This window comes from Bombina bombina, chromosome 3 (genome assembly GCF_027579735.1).
Source record: "Bombina bombina isolate aBomBom1 chromosome 3, aBomBom1.pri, whole genome shotgun sequence".
Taxonomy (NCBI): Eukaryota; Metazoa; Chordata; class Amphibia; order Anura; family Bombinatoridae; genus Bombina; species Bombina bombina.
In genome coordinates, this window is record NC_069501.1 from 786,291,087 (window position 1) to 786,317,363 (window position 26,277).

The 26,277-nt window shown below is 37.8% G+C and overlaps 1 protein-coding gene across 1 annotated transcript in view; it reads right to left on the minus strand.

Annotated features, from left to right (window-relative positions):
- TMEM255B (transmembrane protein 255B) overlaps nucleotides 1-26,277 on the minus strand; it is a 174,454-nt gene that overhangs the window by 37,365 nt on the left and 110,812 nt on the right. The window contains exons 5-7 of the mRNA XM_053705455.1: nucleotides 14,345-14,425; nucleotides 7,708-7,793; nucleotides 538-697 (exon numbers count right to left, since the gene is read on the minus strand). Coding sequence (XP_053561430.1) covers nucleotides 538-697; nucleotides 7,708-7,793; nucleotides 14,345-14,425 — 327 coding nt within the window. The remainder of the gene's footprint in view (nucleotides 1-537; nucleotides 698-7,707; nucleotides 7,794-14,344; nucleotides 14,426-26,277) is intronic.

A 26,277-nucleotide genomic window follows, 5' to 3' on the forward strand; every position in this document is an offset into this window, starting at 1 on the left:
GTCATCTGCCTGCTTTTTCTTTGATGTGGGAATACAGCTCACAGGAGCAAAAAGGAAATGGGGTCGTCTGAACTGAGGTGGAATATGAGCTAAGAGTCTTATCTGAAGTCTGATCACGACCTTACACACCAATTTCCCTGAGTGGTTGAGTTTTTTTTGTGTAGGACACCTGGCATACCTGTCTGGAGTAACTAGCATGGTATGGTATCTGTATCAAGCCAGTTAAATGGACCACCTAAACTTTATTAGGATGATGATTATTGTTATATTTGCGTTCATTTGCCTTGACCTTCCTGTGATGGCTCAACAGTATTGGAATATATTGTTGTAACATTAGATTTATAATTAAATTATTACAGGATATGTGCACAAGTAAATGGTTATTGATTGCATTGGCTGATTTTGTAAGATTGGCTTTGTTTAAAAAAAAAAAACGGGCTATATTTTCGCAGCAAGTTAGAAATAAGCATATAAAATATTAATTTGTTAAACGAGTTTAAATGTTGTTGAATGTGATTAAATAGTTAAAGGCCTTACCATGTCCTTAAAACCTCCAAGAATAGCAGCTGTAACAATGCCCAAGAATAAGCCTATGACGTTCAGCACAGTAGAGGTCCACAGCAGGCGATATAAGTGGACAACATCCTGGCAGCTGTTTACACCTACAAATTCATAGTAGCTGGTCATCTCTTCTGAGCTTCAAAGGTGAAAACAGATAAAGCAAATTACTATAAAATAAATATTTAATCTATCGTGTCAGAAGAGCTGTCACCTAGTATAGCAACCTAATACTGTTTATGTAGCATTACATAGTGATTTGATACGTTTGAATTAGCTATGTTTCCAGCCACTGTTGTGAAACTGATCAATATACTTGTCCCAAATGCAATTTGCTAAGTCTAATATATATATATATATATAAATATATATATATATATATATATATATATATATATATATATATATATATATATATATATATATATATATATATATATATATATATATATATGGACAGTGTTTATGGATACAAAAAGAAATTATTTAAAAAGCATTTACACTTTCATAATTTATGTTAAGCAAATCAAGTGAAGATCAGGGGCACACAAAGAAATGTCTCAAAAATGTTTAGATGGAACCCCACTATCTGTATCCAGTGCTTGTGAAGACAGGTGAGCTGCCCATTCACCCAAAGGTAATCCAAAATGTATAAATGTCCACAGCACTTAAAGGTATCAACTTCTTTAATTAGGACATCAAAATAACAGCAACGTTTCAGGGTTAACACCCCTTAATCATGCATGGGTTAATGGTCTTACAAACTTTTATACCATATGCTTTGGCGCCAAAGGGCTAATTTCCTAAGTCTCATGCATCTCTATCACCATCTAGTGGCGAATCCATATACTACAATCTCTATTGCTAAATTCTAATGCTAAGTTAAAATACAATATATACATTCTTCTGGGTTACTGATTGATTATTATACACAATTTGATGGTGCTTACTACTAGTAGAAAGTTTATCTAATCTTTACATTGTTCATTTACATTCTTAAGATTATCGATTACAAATATACTGACATATCATAATCTCTATTAAGGCCTTTGAGAACCATAGTCTCCAATTTATGTATCCACCATGTTTCTTTTTGTCTAAGTAATTTCTCCCTATCTTGACCATTCCTCTGTATTTGTATGTGATCTATAATCTGCCATCACATCTGGCTAATGTTGTGGCCTTTTTCAATGAAATGGCTAGAGACAGGAACTTCAATATTGCCACACCGTATATTAGAACGGTGTTGGCTCATCCTGTCCCTTGCTTTACGGGTGGTCTCACCTAGGTATACAAAGAAATGTCTGGTGGACATGTGTATTTCAAATTGGTGTGAAAACCACCAGGCCACTGCACAAAGCCCCAGATGGATACAAAATTAGAATGTAGCCGCACCATCCAAAATTTATACTTTATTGAGCCATAAAAAGAAAGGTTCAGCAATGTCAGTGGACACAGCCCTTGAATGGATTTGAAACCCAATTTTAAGCAACTTTCTAATTTACTCCTATTATATTTTTTTTCTTTGTTCTCTTGGTATGTTTATTTGAAAAAGCAGGATTGTAAGTTTAGGAGCCGGACCATTTTTGATAGGCATGATAAAGGGCTGTGGAAATGTTCCTGATCTCTTTTGCTGTGATTAATTAGGGAGAGATGTACATGATCATGTGCTCTGATCTAATCAACCATTGCACAGAATGCTGGATGTTCAGTTTCCCAACATTTCTATATGATAGAAGGACTTTGCAGGGAGTGAAACAAGTACTATTTTTTAGATGAAATTCACACCAAAAGCAGAAAAAAAGTAATAATAAATGTATATTGCAATGTTTATTTTTTCTTAATTAAACATGTTATGAAGGATTTCAATTTGACTTTACTATTCCTTTAATTCAAAACTTTAAGTCTTTTTAGAAAACAAATTTGCATTATATTGCCTTTATATATTTTGCTTCCTTTATTCTGCCGTGCAGATTTTCTAAATTTGAGAATAGGTAGTGCACACTGCAGACTTTACAAGCCTAACCCAGTTACACTTTGTCCTTTACAGGCTTCAGCAGGGGAATTATAAACAATACAGCAAAACAAATCAGGTTTTGCTAACAAACTATTTCAGCTCTGAATTGACTTTGTTGTTTGTTGAACACGGAATCCCTGCATAACAAAGCTAAACTGCTGGCTGTAAGGCAGTCACATGGAGCTGGCAGCGAATCACATATGAGCCTGAATTCATAAGGTGAAAGTCATAATTGGATCCTGTTGTGTGACTAAACTTGTTTCTGCAAGTGCATTTTAACACGAAAATGGGCCTTTGATTTATATGTGTTTTTGTGATTTTAGTATTTTATCAATTGATTAGTTGTTCACATATGAGTAAATTTAATTGTACATGCCATATTGATTCTAAACAGCCTTTTTTAAATCAAATAACGTTGCCTATATACCGAATAGCTCTGTGTATTACCAATGTTTTTCTTTCATGATTTGGATAGTGCATGCAATTTTAAGCAACTTTCTAATTTACTCCTATATTCGTTTTTCTTCATTCTCTTGGTATCGTTATTTGAAAAGCAGGAATGAAAGCTTGGTTCAGCACCTGTTAATGTATTCACAACATTGTCACACTTTGTATGTATTTTGTGCAAGACTAGTCTTGTGATTTCAAGACCGTTTATGCCACTTTAATGCAGGTTCTACTACTTACACCCTCTAATTAGTTTAAATGAATCCTACAAAACCAAGGAGGGATTTAGAAAAAAACATTAGAGATACAGCCACACCTTGCGTAAGTGAAGGCATTTTGTGTGTGTAAGTGAAGGCATTTTGTCTGTGTAAGTGAAGGCATTTTGTGTGTGTATGTGAAGGTATTTTGTGTGTGTTAGTGAGAGCATTTTTGTGTGTGTAAGTGAAAGCATTTGTGTGTTTAAGTGAAGGTATTTTGTGTGTGTAAGTGAGAGCATTTTGTGTGTGCAAGTGAAAGCATTTGTGTGTTTAAGTGAAGGTATTTTGTGTGTGTAAGTGAAGGCATTTTGTGCGTGTAAGTGAAGGCATTTTGTGTGTGTAAGTGAAGGCATTTTGTGCGTGTAAGTGAAGGCATTTTGTGTGTTTAAGTGAAGGCATTTTGTGTGTGTAAGTGAAGGTATTTTGTGTGTGTAAGTGAAGGCATTTTGTGCGTGTAAGTGAAGGCATTTTGTGCGTGTAAGTGAAGGCATTTTGTGCGTGTAAGTGAAGGCATTTTGTGTGTTTAAGTGAAGGCATTTTGTGTGTGTAAGTGAAGGTATTTTGTGTGTGTAAGTGAGAGCATTTTGTGTGTGCAAGTGAAAGCATTTGTGTGTTTAAGTGAAGGTATTTTGTGTGTGTAAGTGAAGGCATTTTGTGCGTGTAAGTGAAGGCATTTTGTGTGTGTAAGTGAAGGCATTTTGTGCGTGTAAGTGAAGGCATTTTGTGTGTTTAAGTGAAGGCATTTTGTGTGTGTAAGTGAAGGTATTTTGTGTGTGTAAGTGAAGGCATTTTGTGCGTGTAAGTGAAGGCATTTTGTGTGTGTAAGTGAAGGCATTTTGTGCGTGTAAGTGAAGGCATTTTGTGTGTTTAAGTGAAGGCATTTTGTGTGTGTAAGTGAAGGTATTTTGTGTGTGTAAGTGAGAGCATTTTGTGTGTGCAAGTGAAAGCATTTGTGTGTTTAAGTGAAGGTATTTTGTGTATGTAAGTGAAGGCATTTTTTGTGTTTAAGTGAAGGTATTTTGTGTGTGTAAGTGAAGGTATTTGTGTGTGTGTGTAAGTAAAGGTATTTTGTGTGTGTGTGTAAGTAAAGGTATTTTGTGTGTGTAAGTGAAGCTATTTTGTGTGTGCAAGTGAAGGTATTTTGTGTGTTTAAGTGAAGGTATTTTGTGTGTGTAAGTTAAAGGATTCTTTGTGTGTACGTGAAAGTATTTTGTGTGTGTAAGTGAAGGTATTTTGTGTGTGTAAGTGAAATAATTTCGTGTGTGTACGTGAAAGCATTTCCTGTGTGTAAGTGAAGGCATTTTGTGCGTGTAAGTAAAGGTATTTTGTGTGTGTAAGTGAAGGCATTAAGTGTGTGTAATTGAAAGCATTTTGTGTGTGCAAGTGAAGGTATTTTGTGTGTGTAAGTGAAGGTATTTTGTGTGTGTAAGTGAAGGCATTAAGTGTATGTAAGTGAAGGCAATAAGTGTGTGTAATTGAAGGCATTTTGTGTTTGCAAGTGAAGATATAGCAGTGGGTGTTTCCTGCTATCACTCAGCACTGCCTGCTGCAGACAAAGCTCCCTCTGCATGTTGCTTACATACCACTGCACCTGTTAATGTATTCACAACATTGTCACACTTTGTATGTATTTTGTGCAAGACTAGTCTTGTGATTTCAAGACCGTTTATGCCACTTTAATGCAGGTTCTACTACTTACACCCTCTAATTAGTTTAAATGAATCCTACAAAACCAAGGAGGGATTTAGAAAAAAACATTAGAGATACAGCCACACCTTGCGTAAGTGAAGGCATTTTGTCTGTGTAAGTGAAGGCATTTTGTCTGTGTAAGTGAAGGCATTTTGTGTGTGTATGTGAAGGTATTTTGTGTGTGTTAGTGAGAGCATTTTTGTGTGTGTAAGTGAAAGCATTTGTGTGTTTAAGTGAAGGTATATTGTGTGTGTAAGTGAGAGCATTTTGTGTGTGCAAGTGAAAGCATTTGTGTGTTTAAGTGAAGGTATTTTGTGTGTGTAAGTGAAGGCATTTTGTGTGTATAAGTGAAGGTATTTTGTGTGTGTAAGTGAAGGCATTTTGTGCGTGTAAGTGAAGGCATTTTGTGTGTGTAAGTGAAGGCATTTTGTGCGTGTAAGTGAAGGCATTTTGTGTGTTTAAGTGAAGGCATTTTGTGTGTGTAAGTGAAGGTATTTTGTGTGTGTAAGTGAGAGCATTTTGTGTGTGCAAGTGAAAGCATTTGTGTGTTTAAGTGAAGGTATTTTGTGTATGTAAGTGAAGGCATTTTTTGTGTTTAAGTGAAGGTATTTTGTGTGTGTAAGTGAAGGTATTTTGTGTGTGTAAGTGAAGGTATTTGTGTGTGTGTGTAAGTAAAGGTATTTTGTGTGTGTGTGTAAGTAAAGGTATTTTGTGTGTGTAAGTGAAGCTATTTTGTGTGTGCAAGTGAAGGTATTTTGTGTGTTTAAGTGAAGGTATTTTGTGTGTGTAAGTTAAAGGATTCTTTGTGTGTACGTGAAAGTATTTCGTGTGTGTAAGTGAAGGTATTTTGTGTGTGTAAGTGAAATAATTTCGTGTGTGTACGTGAAAGCATTTCCTGTGTGTAAGTGAAGGCATTTTGTGCGTGTAAGTAAAGGTATTTTGTGTGTGTAAGTGAAGGCATTAAGTGTGTGTAATTGAAGGCATTTTGTGTGTGCAAGTGAAGGTATTTTGTGTGTGTAAGTGAAGGTATTTTGTGTGTGTAAGTGAAGGCATTAAGTGTATGTAAGTGAAGGCAATAAGTGTGTGTAATTGAAGGCATTTTGTGTTTGCAAGTGAAGATATAGCAGTGGGTGTTTCCTGCTATCACTCAGCACTGCCTGCTGCAGACAAAGCTCCCTCTGCATGTTGCTTACATACCACTGCACCTGTTAATGTATTCACAACATTGTCACACTTTGTATGTATTTTGTGCAAGACTAGTCTTGTGATTTCAAGACCGTTTATGCCACTTTAATGCAGGTTCTACTACTTACATCCTCTAATTAGTTTAAATGAATCCTACAAAACCAAGGAGGGATTTAGAAAAAAACATTAGAGATACAGCCACACCTTGCGTAAGTGAAGGCATTTTGTCTGTGTAAGTGAAGGCATTTTGTCTGTGTAAGTGAAGGCATTTTGTGTGTGTATGTGAAGGTATTTTGTGTGTGTTAGTGAGAGCATTTTTGTGTGTGTAAGTGAAAGCATTTGTGTGTTTAAGTGAAGGTATATTGTGTGTGTAAGTGAGAGCATTTTGTGTGTGCAAGTGAAAGCATTTGTGTGTTTAAGTGAAGGTATTTTGTGTGTGTAAGTGAAGGCATTTTGTGCGTGTAAGTGAAGGCATTTTGTGCGTGTAAGTGAAGGCATTTTGTGTGTGTAAGTGAAGGTATTTTGTGTGTAAGTGAGAGCATTTTGTGTGTGCAAGTGAAAGCATTTGTGTGTTTAAGTGAAGGCATTTTGTGCGTGTAAGTGAAGGCATTTTGTGTGTGTAAGTGAAGGCATTTTGTGCGTGTAAGTGAAGGCATTTTGTGTGTTTAAGTGAAGGCATTTTGTGTGTGTAAGTGAAGGTATTTTGTGTGTGTAAGTGAGAGCATTTTGTGTGTGCAAGTGAAAGCATTTGTGTGTTAAAGTGAAGGTATTTTGTGTGTGTAAGTGAAGGCATTTTGTGCGTGTAAGTGAAGGCATTTTGTGTGTTTAAGTGAAGGCATTTTGTGTGTGTAAGTGAAGGTATTTTGTGTGTGTAAGTGAGAGCATTTTGTGTGTGCAAGTGAAAGCATTTGTGTGTTTAAGTGAAGGTATTTTGTGTGTGTAAGTGAAGGCATTTTGTGCGTGTAAGTGAAGGCATTTTGTGTGTGTAAGTGAAGGCATTTTGTGTGTGTAAGTGAAGGTATTTTGTGTGTGTAAGTGAGAGCATTTTGTGTCTGCAAGTGAAAGCATTTTTGTGTTTTAGTGAAGGTATTTTGTGTATGTAAGTGAAGGCATTTTTTGTGTTTAAGTGAAGGTATTTTGTGTGTGTAAGTGAAGGTATTTTGTGTGTGTAAGTGAAGGTATTTGTGTATGTAAGTGAAGATCATTACACACAGAGTTGATTAACCCATTTTTCAATACACACAGAGACATTGACATATTGTTCCCAGAAAACGAGACCAGTGGTCAACACCTTGCTGCTAAGCACACACAGAAATGCTGCCAATCTGTCTCACCTTTCCCAGCTGTTCTCTCTTTTCCCTTTTTCACAATGCACCCCTTTCCCTTTTTCCCAAGCTCTTCCCCTTGACCTTGTTTGCACCAATGAGAGCCTTTAATAATTCTTGTAGCGTTTCTTAACATGTCAATGCTTATGGTAGCTGTAATCACATCATCTACTGGCTATAATAACACTACAATGAGCTGAGAGTAGCACTACGAGGTAATGGTACATACTTTTCACAGTTGTATAGGTCACAGCAGTAACAGGTGTGAGTTTTAACTCTCAGCTGACATCCATTGCTTAGGGAATAGCACATGACCTACAGAAGAGAGAGCCAAAGCTTTATTCAATAACAGAACAAATCATGCATAAAGCTTTATTACTGAAACTAATTATCGTGTGCATGAAAGGATAGCTCTCATAAAAAGTGTAAAATTGTCAATATATATGTCAATAATTAATTAATTTAATTAATTAAAAGGAAAATATAATATCCATGAATCAATACATTTAAAACAACTAATTGTTTGAATAATGTCATATTTGTAAACAGAAAAAGAGAAACGGGATCAACAACTTTTTTTAGATGCTTATCTTATGGGGAAATAATAACATAAGTACAAATGCTGATTTGTCTTAGGATAGTTAGCATCAGCTAAGTACTGATTCTACGTTGCTACAAGTAATCCCAGAAGATGTTAGTCTTTTGCTGGTTATAGTAGGAGGGGTCGGTTATAGACAGATGGGTATCGCTTTGAATTTAATGCAGCGTAAAGCTTTTGGGTAATGTTTATTTGTGGTGGGGGTCCTGGTGTTATGCAGGTAAGGAAATAAGGCAGTGTACACCTAATGTACAGAGGACCCTATTGCAAGTCATTTCTTTGCCCCCCACTCCCTCAGGTATCATGTGACTGCATCATTTGTTTAAATAAAAAGCCCCATTTCTTGTATTTCGTTTTTACAAATATGCTATATGTTTGCATTAGTTAACAACATGTAAGAACATGATTTCTTTTGAATAAACATTGCAGGCAAATGGTTTACTTTTTTATTAAATGATGCGGGCACATGAAATAAAAAATGCATTATAATCCGTATCCTGATAGCAGCAGATGGTGAAGAGTGCAGTTACCTATAAATAGTGCTGCTGTTAATGCATAACCCACTACAGATGCACTCCAAAAATACAAGCTAGTGCTTAACAAATCACAGCTTCTGCTCCAACTGCTCAACCAATCAGAAATCTGTGCCTATTATTATTACTACTACAGTACTCTGAGGAGAATTAAATACCAGTTTAAAGCTGTGTGCATTTATATGATTTTTCTAACACAATACAATTACAGATCATTAGCCCTGCTAAATGGTTTACTATTAACTGAAACTGTAATGGTAATTTATAGGACATATTGCAACTGGCTCAATAGGGAGGACACTTGTAAAATTATAAAGGTGATACACAGGGTTACAATGTTTGTTAAGGGCAATACAAACTGGTAGCCAGGGAATAGTTTTACTAAAATGTACCTTGCTCCTTTTTTAAATGGTATGGTCCTAAACCACCAGGATTAATTTCTACTACAGTTCCTGCGGACGATGTGCCTCCCCATATGCACATGTTTTTGTGCAGATAATTGGCACTGTGCGGTTGTCTAGAACTTTATTATAATAAATCAATAGTGTGCAAAAGCCCATTGTATATTATCACATTTATTTTGTAAGGCAATAATTGGCTTCTTCTAAAAAAAGATAACACACCTGCCAAATCTATAAAAGACTTAGGCCCCTAGTTATCAAGCCGTCAACCTCAAATACGCTGGAATTCCGCAGCGTATTTGTGGCGAGGCTGATTCGCCTTAGTTATCAAGCCCTGCTGCCCGGCAAAAGTAGAATTTAGTGACGTAAGCTTCGATCCGCCAGACTCAGTCCGACACAGATTGATTCTTACGTCACTCCAGATGTTCCGAACACAAGTTCGGCACAATCTGACTACTTTTGCTAGTTATCAAAAAACTAGCAGGTACGCTCGGCACTTTTCCGGCCCAGCGTACCTGGTTTTCAATCCGCCGCCCTGGAGGCAGCGGATCCCATAGGAATCAATGGGAGTCTGACCAAAACTCATGTTCGCTGCTGCCCAACATCCCATTGATTCCTATGGGAAATGTGTACACCTAAAACCCTAACATGTACCCCGAGTCTAAACACCCCTAATCTGCTCCCCCTACACCGCCGCAACTAAATACATTTATTACCCCCTAAACTGCCGTTCCCGGGCCCCGCCGCAACCTACATTATACATATTAACCCCTAATCTGCCGCCCCCTATACTGCCGCCACTAAATAAAGTTATTCCCCCCTAAACCGCCGCTCCCAGACCCCGCCGCAACTATAATAAATATGTTAACCCCTAAACCGCCGCTCCCGGACCCCGCTGCCACCTACATAATACCTATTAACCACTATCCTGCCCCCCCTACACCGCCGCCACTATAATAAAATTATTAACCCCTAAACCTAAGTCTAACCCTAACCCTAACTCCCACCTAACTTAAATATTAATTAAATACATCTAAATATTATAACTCTTATTAACTAAATTAATCCTATTTAAAACTAAATACTTGCCTTTAAAATAAACCCTAATATAGCTACAATATAAATAATAATTATATTGTATCTATCTTAGGATTTATTTTTATTTTACAGGCAAATTTCAATTTATTTTAACTAGGTACAATAGCTATTAAATAGTTAATAACTATTTAATAGCTACCTAGCTAAAATAAAGAGAAATTTACCTGTAAAATAAAAACTAACCTAAGTTACAATTACACCTAACACTACACTATCATTACATAAATTATTCCTATTTAAAACTAAATACTTACCTGTAAAATAAACCACCCTAATATAGCTACAATGTAATTAATAATTACATTGTAGCTATTTTAGGATTTATATTTATTTTACAGGTAACTTTATATTTCTTTTAGCTAGTTAGAATAGTTATTAAATAGTTATTAACTATTTAATATCTACCTAGCTAAAAGAAATACAAAATTACCTGTAAAATAAATCCTAACCTAAGTTACAATTAAACCTAACACTACACTATCATTAAATAAATTAAATTAATTAACTACAAATACCTACAAATAAATACAATTAAATAAACTAACTAAAGTACAAAAAATAAAAAATAAACTAAGTTACAAAAAATAAAAACAAATAAGTTACAAACATTTAAAAAATATTACAACAATTTTAAGCTACTTACACCTAATCTAAGCCCCCTAATAAAATAACAAAGCCCCCCAAAATAAAAAAATGCTCTACCCTATTCTACATTAAAAAGTTAACAGCTCTATTACCTTACCAGCCCTTAAAAGGGCCTTTTGCGGGGCATGCCCCAAAGAAATCAGCTCTTTTGCCTGTAAAAAAAATTACAACCCCCCCCAACATTAAAACCCACCACCCACACACCCCTACTCTAACCCAAACCCCACTTAAATAAACCTAACACTACCCCCCTGAAGATCATCCTACCTTTAGCCGTCTTCAGCCAGCCGACCACCGATGGAACAGAAGAGGACATCCGCAGCGGCCAAAGTCATCATCCAAGGGGCGCTGAAGAAGTCTTCCATCCGATTGAAGTCATCATCCAAGGGGCGCTGAAGAAATCTTCCATCCGATTGAAGTCATCATCCAAGGGGCGCTGAAGAGGTCTTCCATCCGATTGAAGTCATCATCCAAGGGGCGCTGAAGAGGTCTTCCATCCGATTGAAGTCTTCATCCAGGCGGCGTCTTCAATCTTCATCCATCCGGAGCGGAGTGGAGCCATCTTCAGACAAGCCAACGCGGAGCCATCTCCTTCCACCGACGACTTCCCAATGAATGACGGTTCCTTTAAGTGACGTCATCCAAAATGGCGTCACTCGAATTCCGATTGGCTGATAGGATTCTATCAGCCATGAAGATTGAAGACGCCGCCTGGATGAAGACTTCAATCGGATGGAAGACCTCTTCAGCGCCCATTGGATGATGACTTCGGCCGCTGCGGATGTCCTCTTCTGTTCCATCGGTGGTCGGCTGGCTGAAGACGGCTAAAGGTAGGATGATCTTCAGGGGGGTAGTGTTAGGTTTATTTAAGGGGGGTTTGGGTTAGCGTAGGGGTGTGTGGGTGGTGGGTTTTAATGTTGGGGGGGGTTGTAATTTTTTTTTACAGGCAAAAGAGCTGATTTCTTTGGGGCATGCCCCGCAAAAGGCCCTTTTAAGGGCTGGTAAGGTAATAGAGCTGTTAATTTTTTAATGTAGAATAGGGTAGGGCATTTTTTATTTTGGGGGGCTTTGTTATTTTATTAGGGGGCTTAGATTAGGTGTAAGTAGCTTAAAATTGTAATATTCTTTAAATGTTTGTAACTTATTTTTTTTTATTTTTTGTAACTTATTTTTTTTTTATTTTTTTGTACTTTAGTTAGTTTATTTAATTGTAGTTATTTGTAGTTAATTAATTTAATTTATTTAATGATAGTGTAGTGTTAGGTGTAATTGTAACTTAGGTTAGTTTTTATTTTACAGGTAAAATTCTCTTTATTTTAGCTAGGTAGCTATTCCATAGTTATTAACTATTTAATAGCTATTGTACCTGGTTAAAATAAATTTAAATTTGCCTGTAAAATAAAAATAAATCCTAAGATAGATACAATATAATTATTATTTATATTGTAGCTATATTAGGGTTTATTTTAAAGGTAAGTATTTAGTTTTTAGGTTTAGGGGTTAACATATTTATTATAGTTGCGGCAGTGTAGGGGGGGCAGGATAGGGGTTAATAAATTGATTATAGGTGGCGGCGGTGTAGGGGGGCAGGATAGGGGTTAATAAATGTATTATAGGTGGCGACGGTGTAGGGGGGCAGATTAGGGGTTAATAAGTTTAGTATAGTGGCGGTGGGGTCCGGGAGCGGCGGTTTAGGGGTTAAACAATTTATTTAGTTGCGGCGGGGTCCGGGATCGGCAGGATAGGGGTTAATAAATTTATTATAGGTGGCGGCGGTATAGGGGGGTCAGGATAGGGGTTACTAGGTATAATGTAGGTGGCAGTGGGCTCCGGGAGCGGCGGTTTAGGGGTTAATACATTTATTATAGTTGCGGCGGGGTCTAGGAATGGCGGTTTAGGGGTTAATAACTTTATTTAGTTGCGGGGGGCTCCGGGGGCGCCGGTATAGGGAGTAGAACAGTGTAGTTTAGTGTGAGTGCTTAGTGACAGGGGTATCAATAAAGCTGGGAAAAAGCCGAAGAGCAGCGAGATCGGATGAGTGATAACTATCACAGTCCGCTGCTCATCGCCCCGTACTTGGTGCGCGGCTTTTTGACAGCTTTATTGATAACTTTGGTGAGCGTATTCAGGTCTGCAGCGGCAATGTGAGGCGAGCTTAGGTGGGCGTATTGGGGCCGGCGATGGCAGGTAAGTAGACACGTTGATAACTAGGCCTCTTAATCTCCAATCAGGCCCAGTCACAATCACAGCAACCTCCTGGTTGGTCTGTCGCCTGTCATGTCTCCCACTTCTCTACCAGCAACAAGCCACAAACCTTTACTGTCCGCCTGTCAGCTACGCCCCTGAATGGTGCATTTAAGCTATTGGCTATTATGGGGACTGACTCAGTAATGTGTGTGTGTATAGATGATACCACTACCCCTGTACAGTGCAGAGGCTCTGGTGCCTCGGCTCAGCCCACTTATTTCAGAGTTGAGATAAGTACTAATGACCGACCAGTAATAATAATAATAATATTAATTTTAAAAAATCCAGACAAAAAATAGCCGCAAAAAAACTCCTACAAATAAAACTGCATAAAGGCTGTTGCCATATGGGCCACAGTGCCACTAAATCACCTACACTAGCAGTAGTTCCCTCCTTGGCATTTGGGATTTTGCAGCTAGGGTTAATGTGGCAGAAGGTAGTCTGTGGAAATTAGAGGATCTTCCTATAACAATAGTACCTATATGATATAATTACCAATGCTTCTTTATCATGGCAGGTTTTTAATATAAGTTGCAATCAGACAGACACCTTAAGGGTGGTTGTTACAGCCATAAGGTTTAACACTAGCAGAAGTTGTAGTCAGTTGCAAGAAGATTGGATCTTGCCCTAAGACCATATGCCTAGTGCAGCAGGATTGGTGGATGGGGTATTTCTATGGCACAGTGTTTTTCCATTTATCTACTCTCTAAATATTTTAAATAGTAGTTTTATTACAAATCCCTTGTTTTCTAGTCAATGCAAGTGACTCCTGGCCTCTGGTTGTAAGGAATATGCAAAGTGAATATGAACTTAAATTGTTGGGGGGGGGGGGGGTAAAAGGAAAAGGAAGAAGATGTCCCTATGCCTAGGGCAGCACAAATACTAAATACACCACTTCTTGAGACAACTAACTGCATACAAGTGAAATACAACAAGCATTAATGAAAGAGCCATATATACAGATTAGAGTCATAAAAAGGGCCCCATTTTAGTTTTCTCATGTGATGGGTGTATAACCTCATCCAAGGGTTATTCCCGCTACAAGGATTCAAGAAACAATCAAACCTGAAAGAAGCAGGAAGTAACGAGGAGTGGGGAAGCACAGTGATTCTCTGTTTCCTGGTAATAAAATTGGAATTCTTTCATATTCCAAGAGGATGGCTAAAGCTATAAAAGGCTCTAATGGCTGCCATGTGTCCCCTAGGTTGCCAGTTGCTTACTGCTGATTTACTTGCTTCACAAATAGGGTCTGCTGAGATCAATCAGTGATATCTTTTATGGTTATCAAATTCAATAACACTAGATACTAAATTATACTGCTATGTTTGTGTTATATGTACTTACCTCTGTCTGGTAAGTGTCATAGGCAAGCCCAGATCCACTGGAGAAAAACTGACATCTCCCACTGTACAGAGGTCTTGGCTCCTGAAACAGGAAGAATTATATATTTCTTTAAAAGGATATGCAACCTATTGTTTTTCTTTCATGATTTAGGTACAACATACAATTTACAACTTTCCAATTTACTTCTAATATCAAATTTGCTAATTTTTTTGGTATTCTTTGTCAAAGGAGCAACAACGTTCTATTGGAACCTAGCTGAACATATTGGATAAGCCAATGACAAGAGGCATATATGTGCCGCCACCAATCTCCTTTCTCTTTGAATTGTTTACAATTTTCATTCGCCAATAAGCAGCTAGCTTTCAGTAGTGCCTTTCTGCTCCTGAGCCTACCTAAGTATGATTTTCAGGAAAGGACACCAAGAGAATGATGAAAATTAAATAATAAAAGTTAAAAACATTTTAAAACTGCAAAAGTTAAAAACATTTTAAAAAGCAAGTTTAATTTTGACTTCACTGTTCCTTTAAGACTTTGCTGAACATTTAAATGGTCTTTTTTAATAAAGTCTCCCTGCTGCAAAATATAATTAATAGAAAACATTTTTGAATGCATCTAGAATCTGATAATTCTGAATAAATGTAAAGATTTTCTTTAATGTGCCATAACTTTAGTGCACACCACACCCCAGCACTCGCCAGTGTACACTCCATACATAACTATTCCAAAGCCACAAAAGTGTACTTCAAAACTATATCTTGTAAAGTTTAAAGGCACTACTACTAAACATTGCAAACAGCCCTTTCATGGTAAACAAAGACACCATTGAAATAAACTCAAGGCTTTAAAAGGGACTAAGGTGTGAAAAGAAAATGCTGCAAAGGGGTTAAACACTTAGGTCTCCATATACTAAGCATCGAGCCTGCTTCCTGCGATGTAAGAAGCAGCGGTCATAAGACCGCTGCTTCTTCCACCATCAGAGAACTCTCTCTCTTGGGGCGATTGACAGGCCCTTCTCTTATGCAATAGAATGGGGCAAAAACACACGCTCACTTGAGTGTGTAATGATACATACAGGCAGCGGACCAACAGGATCCGCTGCCCTATGCTGCAAAGGCGCATGGACAATGTCTTAAATTGCAAAAAAGCTTGTCTACACGCCGATTAGTACATGGAGGCCATAGGGGTCAATCCTAATCTATAGTCTTAGGCCTTTTCAACTATTTTCCGTGGCAAAAAAGCCACTTTTTGAATCGACCCAATCCCAATAGCACATTTCTCATTGATTGCAAACCACTGAGACTATTTGGAAACAGTTTCTTATCTTACACATGTGTAAGATGCTCTGAAATGGCCACAGGAGACATTTTAGAGGAATATTTCTATACACGTTATTGATTCATTAAAGCTCTATTTATCACTATTGTATAGTCTGTCTGCAGTAAGCAGGGTACATATTTACATGTGTATAGTGTCATTTACTTATGTATATGTTTTGAGTATTTTATATCCTGCACAGAGGATTTACATTAAAAGTGAGATCAGGACCCCAACATCTGGAAACTGCAGGTAGTAATCTCTTTCTGTTAATGGGACTGATTCTAAATCACACGTGCGCTGCTGTGATTGTCACTAATGGTACTCGGGTCTTCATTACTTGGCTTTTTGTGAGTTCAAAAGGACCTATTGCAATCCATTTCAACCCTCACCCCTGCTCACCTTCCAATCAAAATATAAATGCACATAGATGAATTACAACTTTGGATAGAAATGTATTTGCAATATACTGTATATGTATTTTAAATACAAGTTTGTATCATGTCAGCAAATAACTAAACTGAGTCATTACCAGATGCTCTCTGAGCAAGTGCTGTGTTTAAAATACTGGTACACGGTGCATACTTAAATATGCTTTTAAAACAGCTATAGCTTTTGTTAGAAGCTACAGGTATATTATAAAAATGCTCCTATTCAAAACTGAAAAATGCATCCATGTGAATTACATTTTTGGCTGGAATTTCCCTTTATCCACCTGAATGCCATTATTATGTAGACACCATGAGCACACTAGCATGGTTGCTTCCTGATTATATTGACACTTTCAATATTTTACAAGTATTGTTTTTAACCATATTTACATTTACTGTTTGTAAAAGTACCGTTTCTGCTTTGGTATAATTTGAAAACAAGAAGATGACTATGGGTTTCTAATACGTGGACTTATGCGATCTTGTTATACTGGATTTTAAAGTACTGAAACTGGAAAGTGTAACCTGCTCCCTTGCAACACTGTGTCATAGATGTTCAAACGAGATTGTGCCTTCATGACTGGGTTTTACAGTGCATGCACGAACATTAATAAACTCCTAAATGAGATTGTGCCTTCATTACTGGTTTTACAGTGCGTGCACCTACTTTATTAAACTCCTAAATGAGATTGTGCCTTCATGACTGGGTTTTACAGTGCGTGCACCTACATTATTTAACTACTAAACAAGATTGCACCTTCATCACTGGGTTTTACATTGCATGCACCTACATTATTAAACTCCTAAATGAGATTGTGCCTTCATCACTGGTTTTACAGTGCATGCACGAACATTAATAAACTCCTAAACGAGATTGTGCCTTCATGACTGGGTTTTACAGTACATGCACCTACATTATTAAACTCCTAAACGAGATTGCGCCTTTATGACTGGGTTTTACAGTGCATGCACGAACATTAATAAACTCCTAAACGGGATTGCGCCTTCATGACTGGGTTTTGCAGTGTGTGCACCTACATTAATAAACTCCTAAACAAGATTGCACCTTCATGACTGGGTTTTACAGTGCATGCACGAACATTAATAAACTCCTAAACGAGATTGCGCCTTCATGACTGGGTTTTGCAGTGCGTGCACCTACATTATTAAACTCCTAAAATGAGCTTGTGCCTTCATGACTAGGTTTTACATTGCATGCACCTACATTATTAAACTCCTAAATGAGATTGTGCCTTCATTACTGGTTTTACAGTTCATACACCTACATTATTAAACTCCTAAATGAGATTGTGCCTTCATGACTGGGTTTTACAGTGCATGCACCTACATTATTTAACTCCTAAACGAGATTGCGCCTTCATCACTGGGTTTTACAGTACATGCACCTACATTATTAAACTCCTAAACGAGATTGCGCCTTTATGACTGGGTTTTACATTGCATGCACCTACATTATTTAACTCCTAAACGAGATTGCGCCTTCATCACTGGGTTTTACAGTACATGCACCTACATTATTAAACTCCTAAACGAGATTGCGCCTTTATGACTGGGTTTTACATTGCATGCACCTACATTATTTAACTCCTAAACGAGATTGTGCCTTCATCACTGGGTTTTACAGTACATGCACCTACATTATTAACCTCCTTAACGAGATTGCGCCTTCATCACTGGGTTTTACAGTGCATGCACCTACATTATTAAACTCCTAAATGAGATTGTGCCTTCATTACTGGTTTTACAGTGCATGCACCTACATTATTAAACTCCTAAATGAGATTGCGCCTTCATTACTGGTTTTACAGTTCATGCACCTACATTATTAAACTCCTAAACGAGGATTGCGCCTTCATCACTGGGTTTTACAGTGCATGTACCTACATTATTAAACTCCTAAATGAGATTGTGCCTTCATTACTGGTTTTACAGTTCATGTACCTACATTATTAAACTCCTAAACGAGATTGCGCCTTCATCACTGGGTTTCACAGTGCATGCACCTACATTATTAAACTCCTAAATGAGATTGTGCCTTCATTACTGGTTTTACAGTGCATGCACCTACATTATTAAACTCCTAAATGAGATTGCGCCTTCATTACTGGTTTTACAGTTCATGCACCTACATTATTAAACTCCTAAACGAGATTGCGCCTTCATCACTGGGTTTTACAGTGCATGTACCTACATTATTAAACTCCTAATGAGATTGTGCCTTCATTACTGGTTTTACAGTTCATGTACCTACATTATTAAACTCCTAAACGAGATTGCGCCTTCATCACTGGGTTTTACAGTGCATGCACCTACATTATTAAACTCCTAAATGAGATTGTGCCTTCATTACTGGTTTTACAGTGCATGCACCTACATTATTAAACTCCTAAATGAGATTGCGCCTTCATTACTGGTTTTACAGTTCATGCACCTACATTATTAAACTCCTAAACGAGATTGCGCCTTCATCACTGGGTTTTACAGTGCATGCACCTACATTATTAAACTCCTAAATGAGATTGTGCCTTCATTACTGGTTTTACAGTTCATGTACCTACATTATTAAACTCCTAAATGAGATTGTGCCTTCATTACTGATTTTACAGTTCATGCACCTACATTATTAAACTCCTAAACGAGATTGCACCTTCATGACTGGGTTTTACAGTGCATGCACCTACATTATTAAACTCCTAAACGAGAATGCACCTTCATGACTGGGTTTTACAGTGCATGCACCTACATTATTAAACTCCTACACAAGATTGCGCCTTCATGACTGGGTTTTACAGTGCGTGCACCTACATTATTAAACTCCTAAACGAGATTGCGCCTTTATGACTGGGTTTTAGAGTGCGTGCACCTACATTATTTAACTCCTAAACGAGATTGCGCCTTCATCACTGGGTTTTACATGGCGTGCCGTGCACCTACATTATTAAACTCCTAAGCGAGATTGTGCCTTCATGACTAGGTTTTACAGTGCATGCACCTACATTATTAAACTCCTAAATGAGATTGTGCCTTCATGACTAGGTTTTACATTGCATGCACCTACATTATTTAACTCCTAAACGAGATTGCACCTTCATGACTGGGTTTTACAATGCATGCACCTACATTACTAAACTCCTAAACGAGATTGCGCCTTAATGACTGGGTTTTACATAGCATGCACCTACATTATTAAACTCCTAAGCGAGATTGCAACTTCATGACTGGATTTTACAGTACATGCACCTATATTATTAAACTCCTAAACGAGATTGCGCCTTCATGACTGGGTTTTACAATGTGTGCACCTACATTATTAAACTCCTAAAAAGATTGAGCCTTCATGACTGGATTTTACATTGCATGCACCTACATTATTAAACTCTTAAATGAGATTGCATCTTCATGACTGGGTTTTACAGTGCATGCACCTACCTTATTAATCTCCTAAACGAGATTGCATCTTCATGACTGGGTTTTACAGTGCATTCACCTACAATATTAAACTCCTAAATGAGATTGCGCCTTCATGACTGGGTTTTACATGGCGTGCACCTACCTTATTAATCTCCTAAACGAGATTGCATCTTCATGACTGGGTATTACAGTGTATGCACCTACCTTATTAATATCCTAAACGAGATTGCATCTTCATAACTGGGTTTTACAGTGCATGCACCTACAATATTAAACTCCTAAATGAGATTGTGCCTTCATGACTGGGTTTTACATGGCATGCACCTACATTATTAAACTCCTAAACGAGATTGTGCCGTCATGACTGGGTTTTAAATGGCATGCACCTACATTATTAAACTGATAAAAAACATTGGGCCTTCATGACTGGATTTTACAGTGCATGCACCTACATTATTAAACTCCTAAATGAGATTGCGCCTTCATGACTGGGTTTTACAGTGCATGCACCTACATTAATAAACTCTTAAACGAGATTGCGCCCTCATGACTGGGTTTTACAGTGCGTGCAGCTACATTATTTAACTCCTAAACGAGATTGCGCCCTCAAGACTGGGTTTTAGAGTGCATGCACCGATATTATTAAACTACTAAATGATATTGCGCCTTCATGACTGGGTTTTACAGTGTGTGCACCTACATTATTTAACTCCTAAATGAGATTGCGCCTTCATCACTGGGTTTTACATGGTGTGCACCTACATTATTAAACTCCTAAACGAGATTGCTCCTTCATGACTGGGTTTTACAGTGCATGCACCTACATTATTAATTTCCTAAACAAGATTGCACCTTCATGACTGGGTTTTACAGTGCATTATTAAACTAGAATTGTATCCATGGACAGCACTGCGGAATATGTTGGAGCTTCATAAATAAAGTATAATAATAATAATCACGCCTTCATGACTGGGTTTTAAAATGCGTGCACCTTCATCATTAAACTCCTTAACAAGATTGGGTCTTCATGACTGGGTTTTACAGGGCATGCACCTTCATCATTAAACTCCTTAACAAGATTGGGTCTTCATGACTGGGTTTTACAGGGCATGCAGCTATATTATTAAACTCCTAAGCGAGATTGCGCCTTCATGACTGGATTTTACATGGCGTGCACCTACATTACTAGATGTTCAAATGAGATTGTGCCTTCATGACTGGGTTTTACAGTGCATGCACGAACATTAATAAACTCCTAAATGAGATTGTGCCTTCATTACTGGTTTTACAGTGCGTGCACCTACTTTATTAAACTCCTAAATGAGATTGTGCCTTCATGACTGGGTTTTACAGTGCGTGCACCTACATTATTTAACTACTAAACAAGATTGCACCTTCATCACTGGGTTTTACATTGCATGCACCTACATTATTAAACTCCTAAATGAGATTGTGCCTTCATCACTGGTTTTACAGTGCATGCACGAACATTAATAAACTCCTAAACGAGATTGTGCCTTCATGACTGGGTTTTACAGTACATGCACCTACATTATTAAACTCCTAAACGAGATTGCGCCTTTATGACTGGGTTTTACAGTGCATGCACGAACATTAATAAACTCCTAAACGGGATTGCGCCTTCCTGACTGGGTTTTGCAGTGTGTGCACCTACATTAATAAACTCCTAAACAAGATTGCACCTTCATGACTGGGTTTTACAGTGCATGCACGAACATTAATAAACTCCTAAACGAGATTGCGCCTTCATGACTGGGTTTTGCAGTGCGTGCACCTACATTATTAAACTCCTAAAATGAGCTTGTGCCTTCATGACTAGGTTTTACATTGCATGCACCTACATTATTAAACTCCTAAATGAGATTGTGCCTTCATTACTGGTTTTACAGTTCATGCACCTACATTATTAAACTCCTAAATGAGATTGTGCCTTCATGACTGGGTTTTACAGTGCATGCACCTACATTATTTAACTCCTAAACGAGATTGCGCCTTCATCACTGGGTTTTACAGTACATGCACCTACATTATTAAACTCCTAAATGAGATTGCGCCTTTATGACTGGGTTTTACATTGCATGCACCTACATTATTTAACTCCTAAACGAGATTGCGCCTTCATCACTGGGTTTTACAGTACATGCACCTACATTATTAAACTCCTAAACGAGATTGCGCCTTTATGACTGGGTTTTACATTGCATGCACCTACATTATTTAACTCCTAAACGAGATTGTGCCTTCATCACTGGGTTTTACAGTACATGCACCTACATTATTAAACTCCTAAACGAGATTGCGCCTTCATCACTGGGTTTTACAGTGCATGCACCTACATTATTAAACTCCTAAATGAGATTGTGCCTTCATTACTGGTTTTACAGTGCATGCACCTACATTATTAAACTCCTAAATGAGATTGCGCCTTCATTACTGGTTTTACAGTTCATGCACCTACATTATTAAACTCCTAAACGAGATTGCGCCTTCATCACTGGGTTTTACAGTGCATGTACCTACATTATTAAACTCCTAAATGAGATTGTGCCTTCATTACTGGTTTTACAGTTCATGTACCTACATTATTAAACTCCTAAACGAGATTGCGCCTTCATCACTGGGTTTCACAGTGCATGCACCTACATTATTAAACTCCTAAATGAGATTGTGCCTTCATTACTGGTTTTACAGTGCATGCACCTACATTATTAAAACTCCTAAATGAGATTGCGCCTTCATTACTGGTTTTACAGTTCATGCACCTACATTATTAAACTCCCTAAACGAGATTGCGCCTTCATCACTGGGTTTTACAGTGCATGTACCTACATTATTAAACTCCTAAATGAGATTGTGCCTTCATTACTGGTTTTACAGTTCATGTACCTACATTATTAAACTCCTAATCGAGATTGCGCCTTCATCACTGGGTTTCACAGTGCATGCACCTACATTATTAAACTCCTAATTCACAGTGCATGCACCTACATTATTAAACTCCTAAATGAGATTGTGCCTTCATTACTGGTTTTACAGTTCATGCACCTACATTATTAAACTCCTAAACGAGATTGCGCCTTCATCACTGGGTTTTACAGTGCATGTACCTACATTATTAAACTCCTAAATGAGATTGTGCCTTCATTACTGGTTTTACAGTTCATGTACCTACATTATTAAACTCCTAAACGAGATTGCGCCTTCATCACTGGGTTTCACAGTGCATGCACCTACATTATTAAACTCCTAAATGAGATTGTGCCTTCATTACTGGTTTTACAGTGCATGCACCTACATTATTAAACTCCTAAATGAGATTGTGCCTTCATTACGGGTTTTACAGTGCATGCACCTACATTATTAAACTCCTAAATGAGATTGTGCCTTCATGACTAGGTTTTACATTGCATGCACCTACATTATTTAACTCCTAAACGAGATTGCACCTTCATGACTGGGTTTTACAATGCATGCACCTACATTACTAAACTCCTAAACGAGATTGCGCCTTAATGACTGGGTTTTACATAGCATGCACCTACATTATTAAACTCCTAAGCGAGATTGCAACTTCATGACTGGATTTTACAGTACATGCACCTATATTATTAAACTCCTAAACGAGATTGCGCCTTCATGACTGGGTTTTACAATGTGTGCACCTACATTATTAAACTCCTAAATGAGATTGCGCCTTCATTACTGGTTTTACAGTTCATGCACCTACATTATTAAACTCCTAAACGAGATTGCGCCTTCATCACTGGGTTTTACAGTGCATGTACCTACATTATTAAACTCCTAAATGAGATTGTGCCTTCATTACTGGTTTTACAGTTCATGTACCTACATTATTAAACTCCTAAACGAGATTGCGCCTTCATCACTGGGTTTCACAGTGCATGCACCTACATTATTAAACTCCTAAATGAGATTGTGCCTTCATTACTGGTTTTACAGTGCATGCACCTACATTATTAAACTCCTAAATGAGATTGCGCCTTCATTACTGGTTTTACAGTTCATGCACCTACATTATTAAACTCCTAAACGAGATTGCGCCTTCATCACTGGGTTTTACAGTGCATGCACCTACATTATTAAACTCCTAAATGAGATTGTGCCTTCATTACTGGTTTTACAGTTCATGTACCTACATTATTAAACTCCTAAATGAGATTGTGCCTTCATTACTGATTTTACAGTTCATGCACCTACATTATTAAACTCCTAAACGAGATTGCACCTTCATGACTGGGTTTTACAGTGCATGCACCTACATTATTAAACTCCTAAACGAGAATGCACCTTCATGACTGGGTTTTACAGTGCATGCACCTACATTATTAAACTCCTACACAAGATTGCGCCTTCATGACTGGGTTTTACAGTGCGTGCACCTACATTATTAAACTCCTAAACGAGATTGCGCCTTTATGACTGGGTTTTAGAGTGCGTGCACCTACATTATTTAACTCCTAAACGAGATTGCGCCTTCATCACTGGGTTTTACATGGCGTGCCGTGCACCTACATTATTAAACTCCTAAGCGAGATTGTGCCTTCATGACTAGGTTTTACAGTGCATGCACCTACATTATTAAACTCCTAAATGAGATTGTGCCTTCATGACTAGGTTTTACATTGCATGCACCTACATTATTTAACTCCTAAACGAGATTGCACCTTCATGACTGGGTTTTTACAATGCATGCACCTACATTACTAAACTCCTAAACGAGATTGCGCCTTAATGACTGGGTTTTACATAGCATGCACCTACATTATTAAACTCCTAAGCGAGATTGCAACTTCATGACTGGATTTTACAGTACATGCACCTATATTATTAAACTCCTAAACGAGATTGCGCCTTCATGACTGGGTTTTACAATGTGTGCACCTACATTATTAAACTCCTAAAAAGATTGAGCCTTCATGACTGGATTTTACATTGCATGCACCTACATTATTAAACTCCTAAATGAGATTGCATCTTCATGACTGGGTTTTACAGTGCATGCACCTACCTTATTAATCTCCTAAACGAGATTGCATCTTCATGACTGGGTATTACAGTGCATGCACCTACCTTATTAATATCCTAAACGAGATTGCATCTTCATAACTCGGTTTTACAGTGCATGCACCTACAATATTAAACTCCTAAATGAGATTGCGCCTTCATGACTGGGTTTTACATGGCATGCACCTACATTATTAAACTCCTAAACGAGATTGTGCCGTCATGACTGGGTTTTAAATGGCATGCACCTACATTATTAAACTGATAAAAAACATTGGGCCTTCATGACTGGATTTTACAGTGCATGCACCTACATTATTAAACTGCTAAATGAGATTGCGCCTTCATGACTGGGTTTTTACAGTGCATGCACCTACTTAATAAACTCTTAAACGAGATTGCGTCCTCATGACTGGGTTTTACAGTGCGTGCAGCTACATTATTTAACTCCTAAACGAGATTGCGCCCTCAAGACTGGGTTTTAGAGTGCATGCACCGATATTATTAAACTCCTAAATGAGATTGCGCCTTCATCACTGGGTTTTACATGGTGTGCACCTACATTATTAAACTCCTAAACGAGATTGCTCCTTCATGACTGGGTTTTACAGTGCATGCACCTACATTATTAATTTCCTAAACAAGATTGCACCTTCATGACTGGGTTTTACAGTGCATTATTAAACGAGAATTGTATCCATGGACAGCACTGCGGAATATGTTGGAGCTTCATAAATAAAGTATAATAATAATAATCACGCCTTCATGACTGGGTTTTACAATGCATGCACCTTCATCATTAAACTCCTTAACAAGATTGGGTCTTCATGACTGGGTTTTACAGGGCATGCACCTTCATCATTAAACTCCTTAACAAGATTGGGTCTTCATGACTGGGTTTTGCAGGGCATGCACCTATATTATTAAACTCCTAAGCGAGATTGCGCCTTCATGACTGGATTTTACATGGCGTGCACCTACATTACTTAACTACTAAACAAGATTTAACCTTCATGACTGGGTTTTACAGGGCGTGCACCTACATTATAAAACTCCTAAACGAGATTGCGCCTTCATGACTGGGTTTACAGTGCATGCACCTACATTATTTAACTCCTAAATGAAATTGCGCCTTCATGAATGGGTTTTACAGTGCATGCACCTACTTTATTAAACTCCTAAACAAGATTGTGCCTTCTTGACTGGGTTTTACAGTGCATTATTAAACTCCTAAATGAGAATTATATCCATGGACAGCGCTGCGGAATATGTTGGCGCTTCATAAATAAAGTATAATAATAATAATCACGCTTTCATGACTGGGTTTTACAGTGTATGCACCTACATTATTAAACTCCTAAACGAGATTGTCCCTTCATCACTGGGTTTTACATGGCATGCACCTACATTATTAAACTCCTAAATTAAATTGCGCCTTCATGACTGGGTTTTACTGTGCATGCACCTACTTTATTAAACTCCTAAACGAGATTGCGCCTTCAAAACTGGGATTTACATGGCGTGCACCTACATTATTAAACTCCTAAACGAGATCGCCCCTTCATAACTGGGTTTTACAGTGCGTGCACCTACATCATTAAACTCCTAAACGGGATTGCCCCTTCATGACTGGGTTTTACAGTGCATGCACCTACATTATTAAACTCCTAAACGAGATTGCCCCTTCATGATTGGGTTTTACAGTGCGTG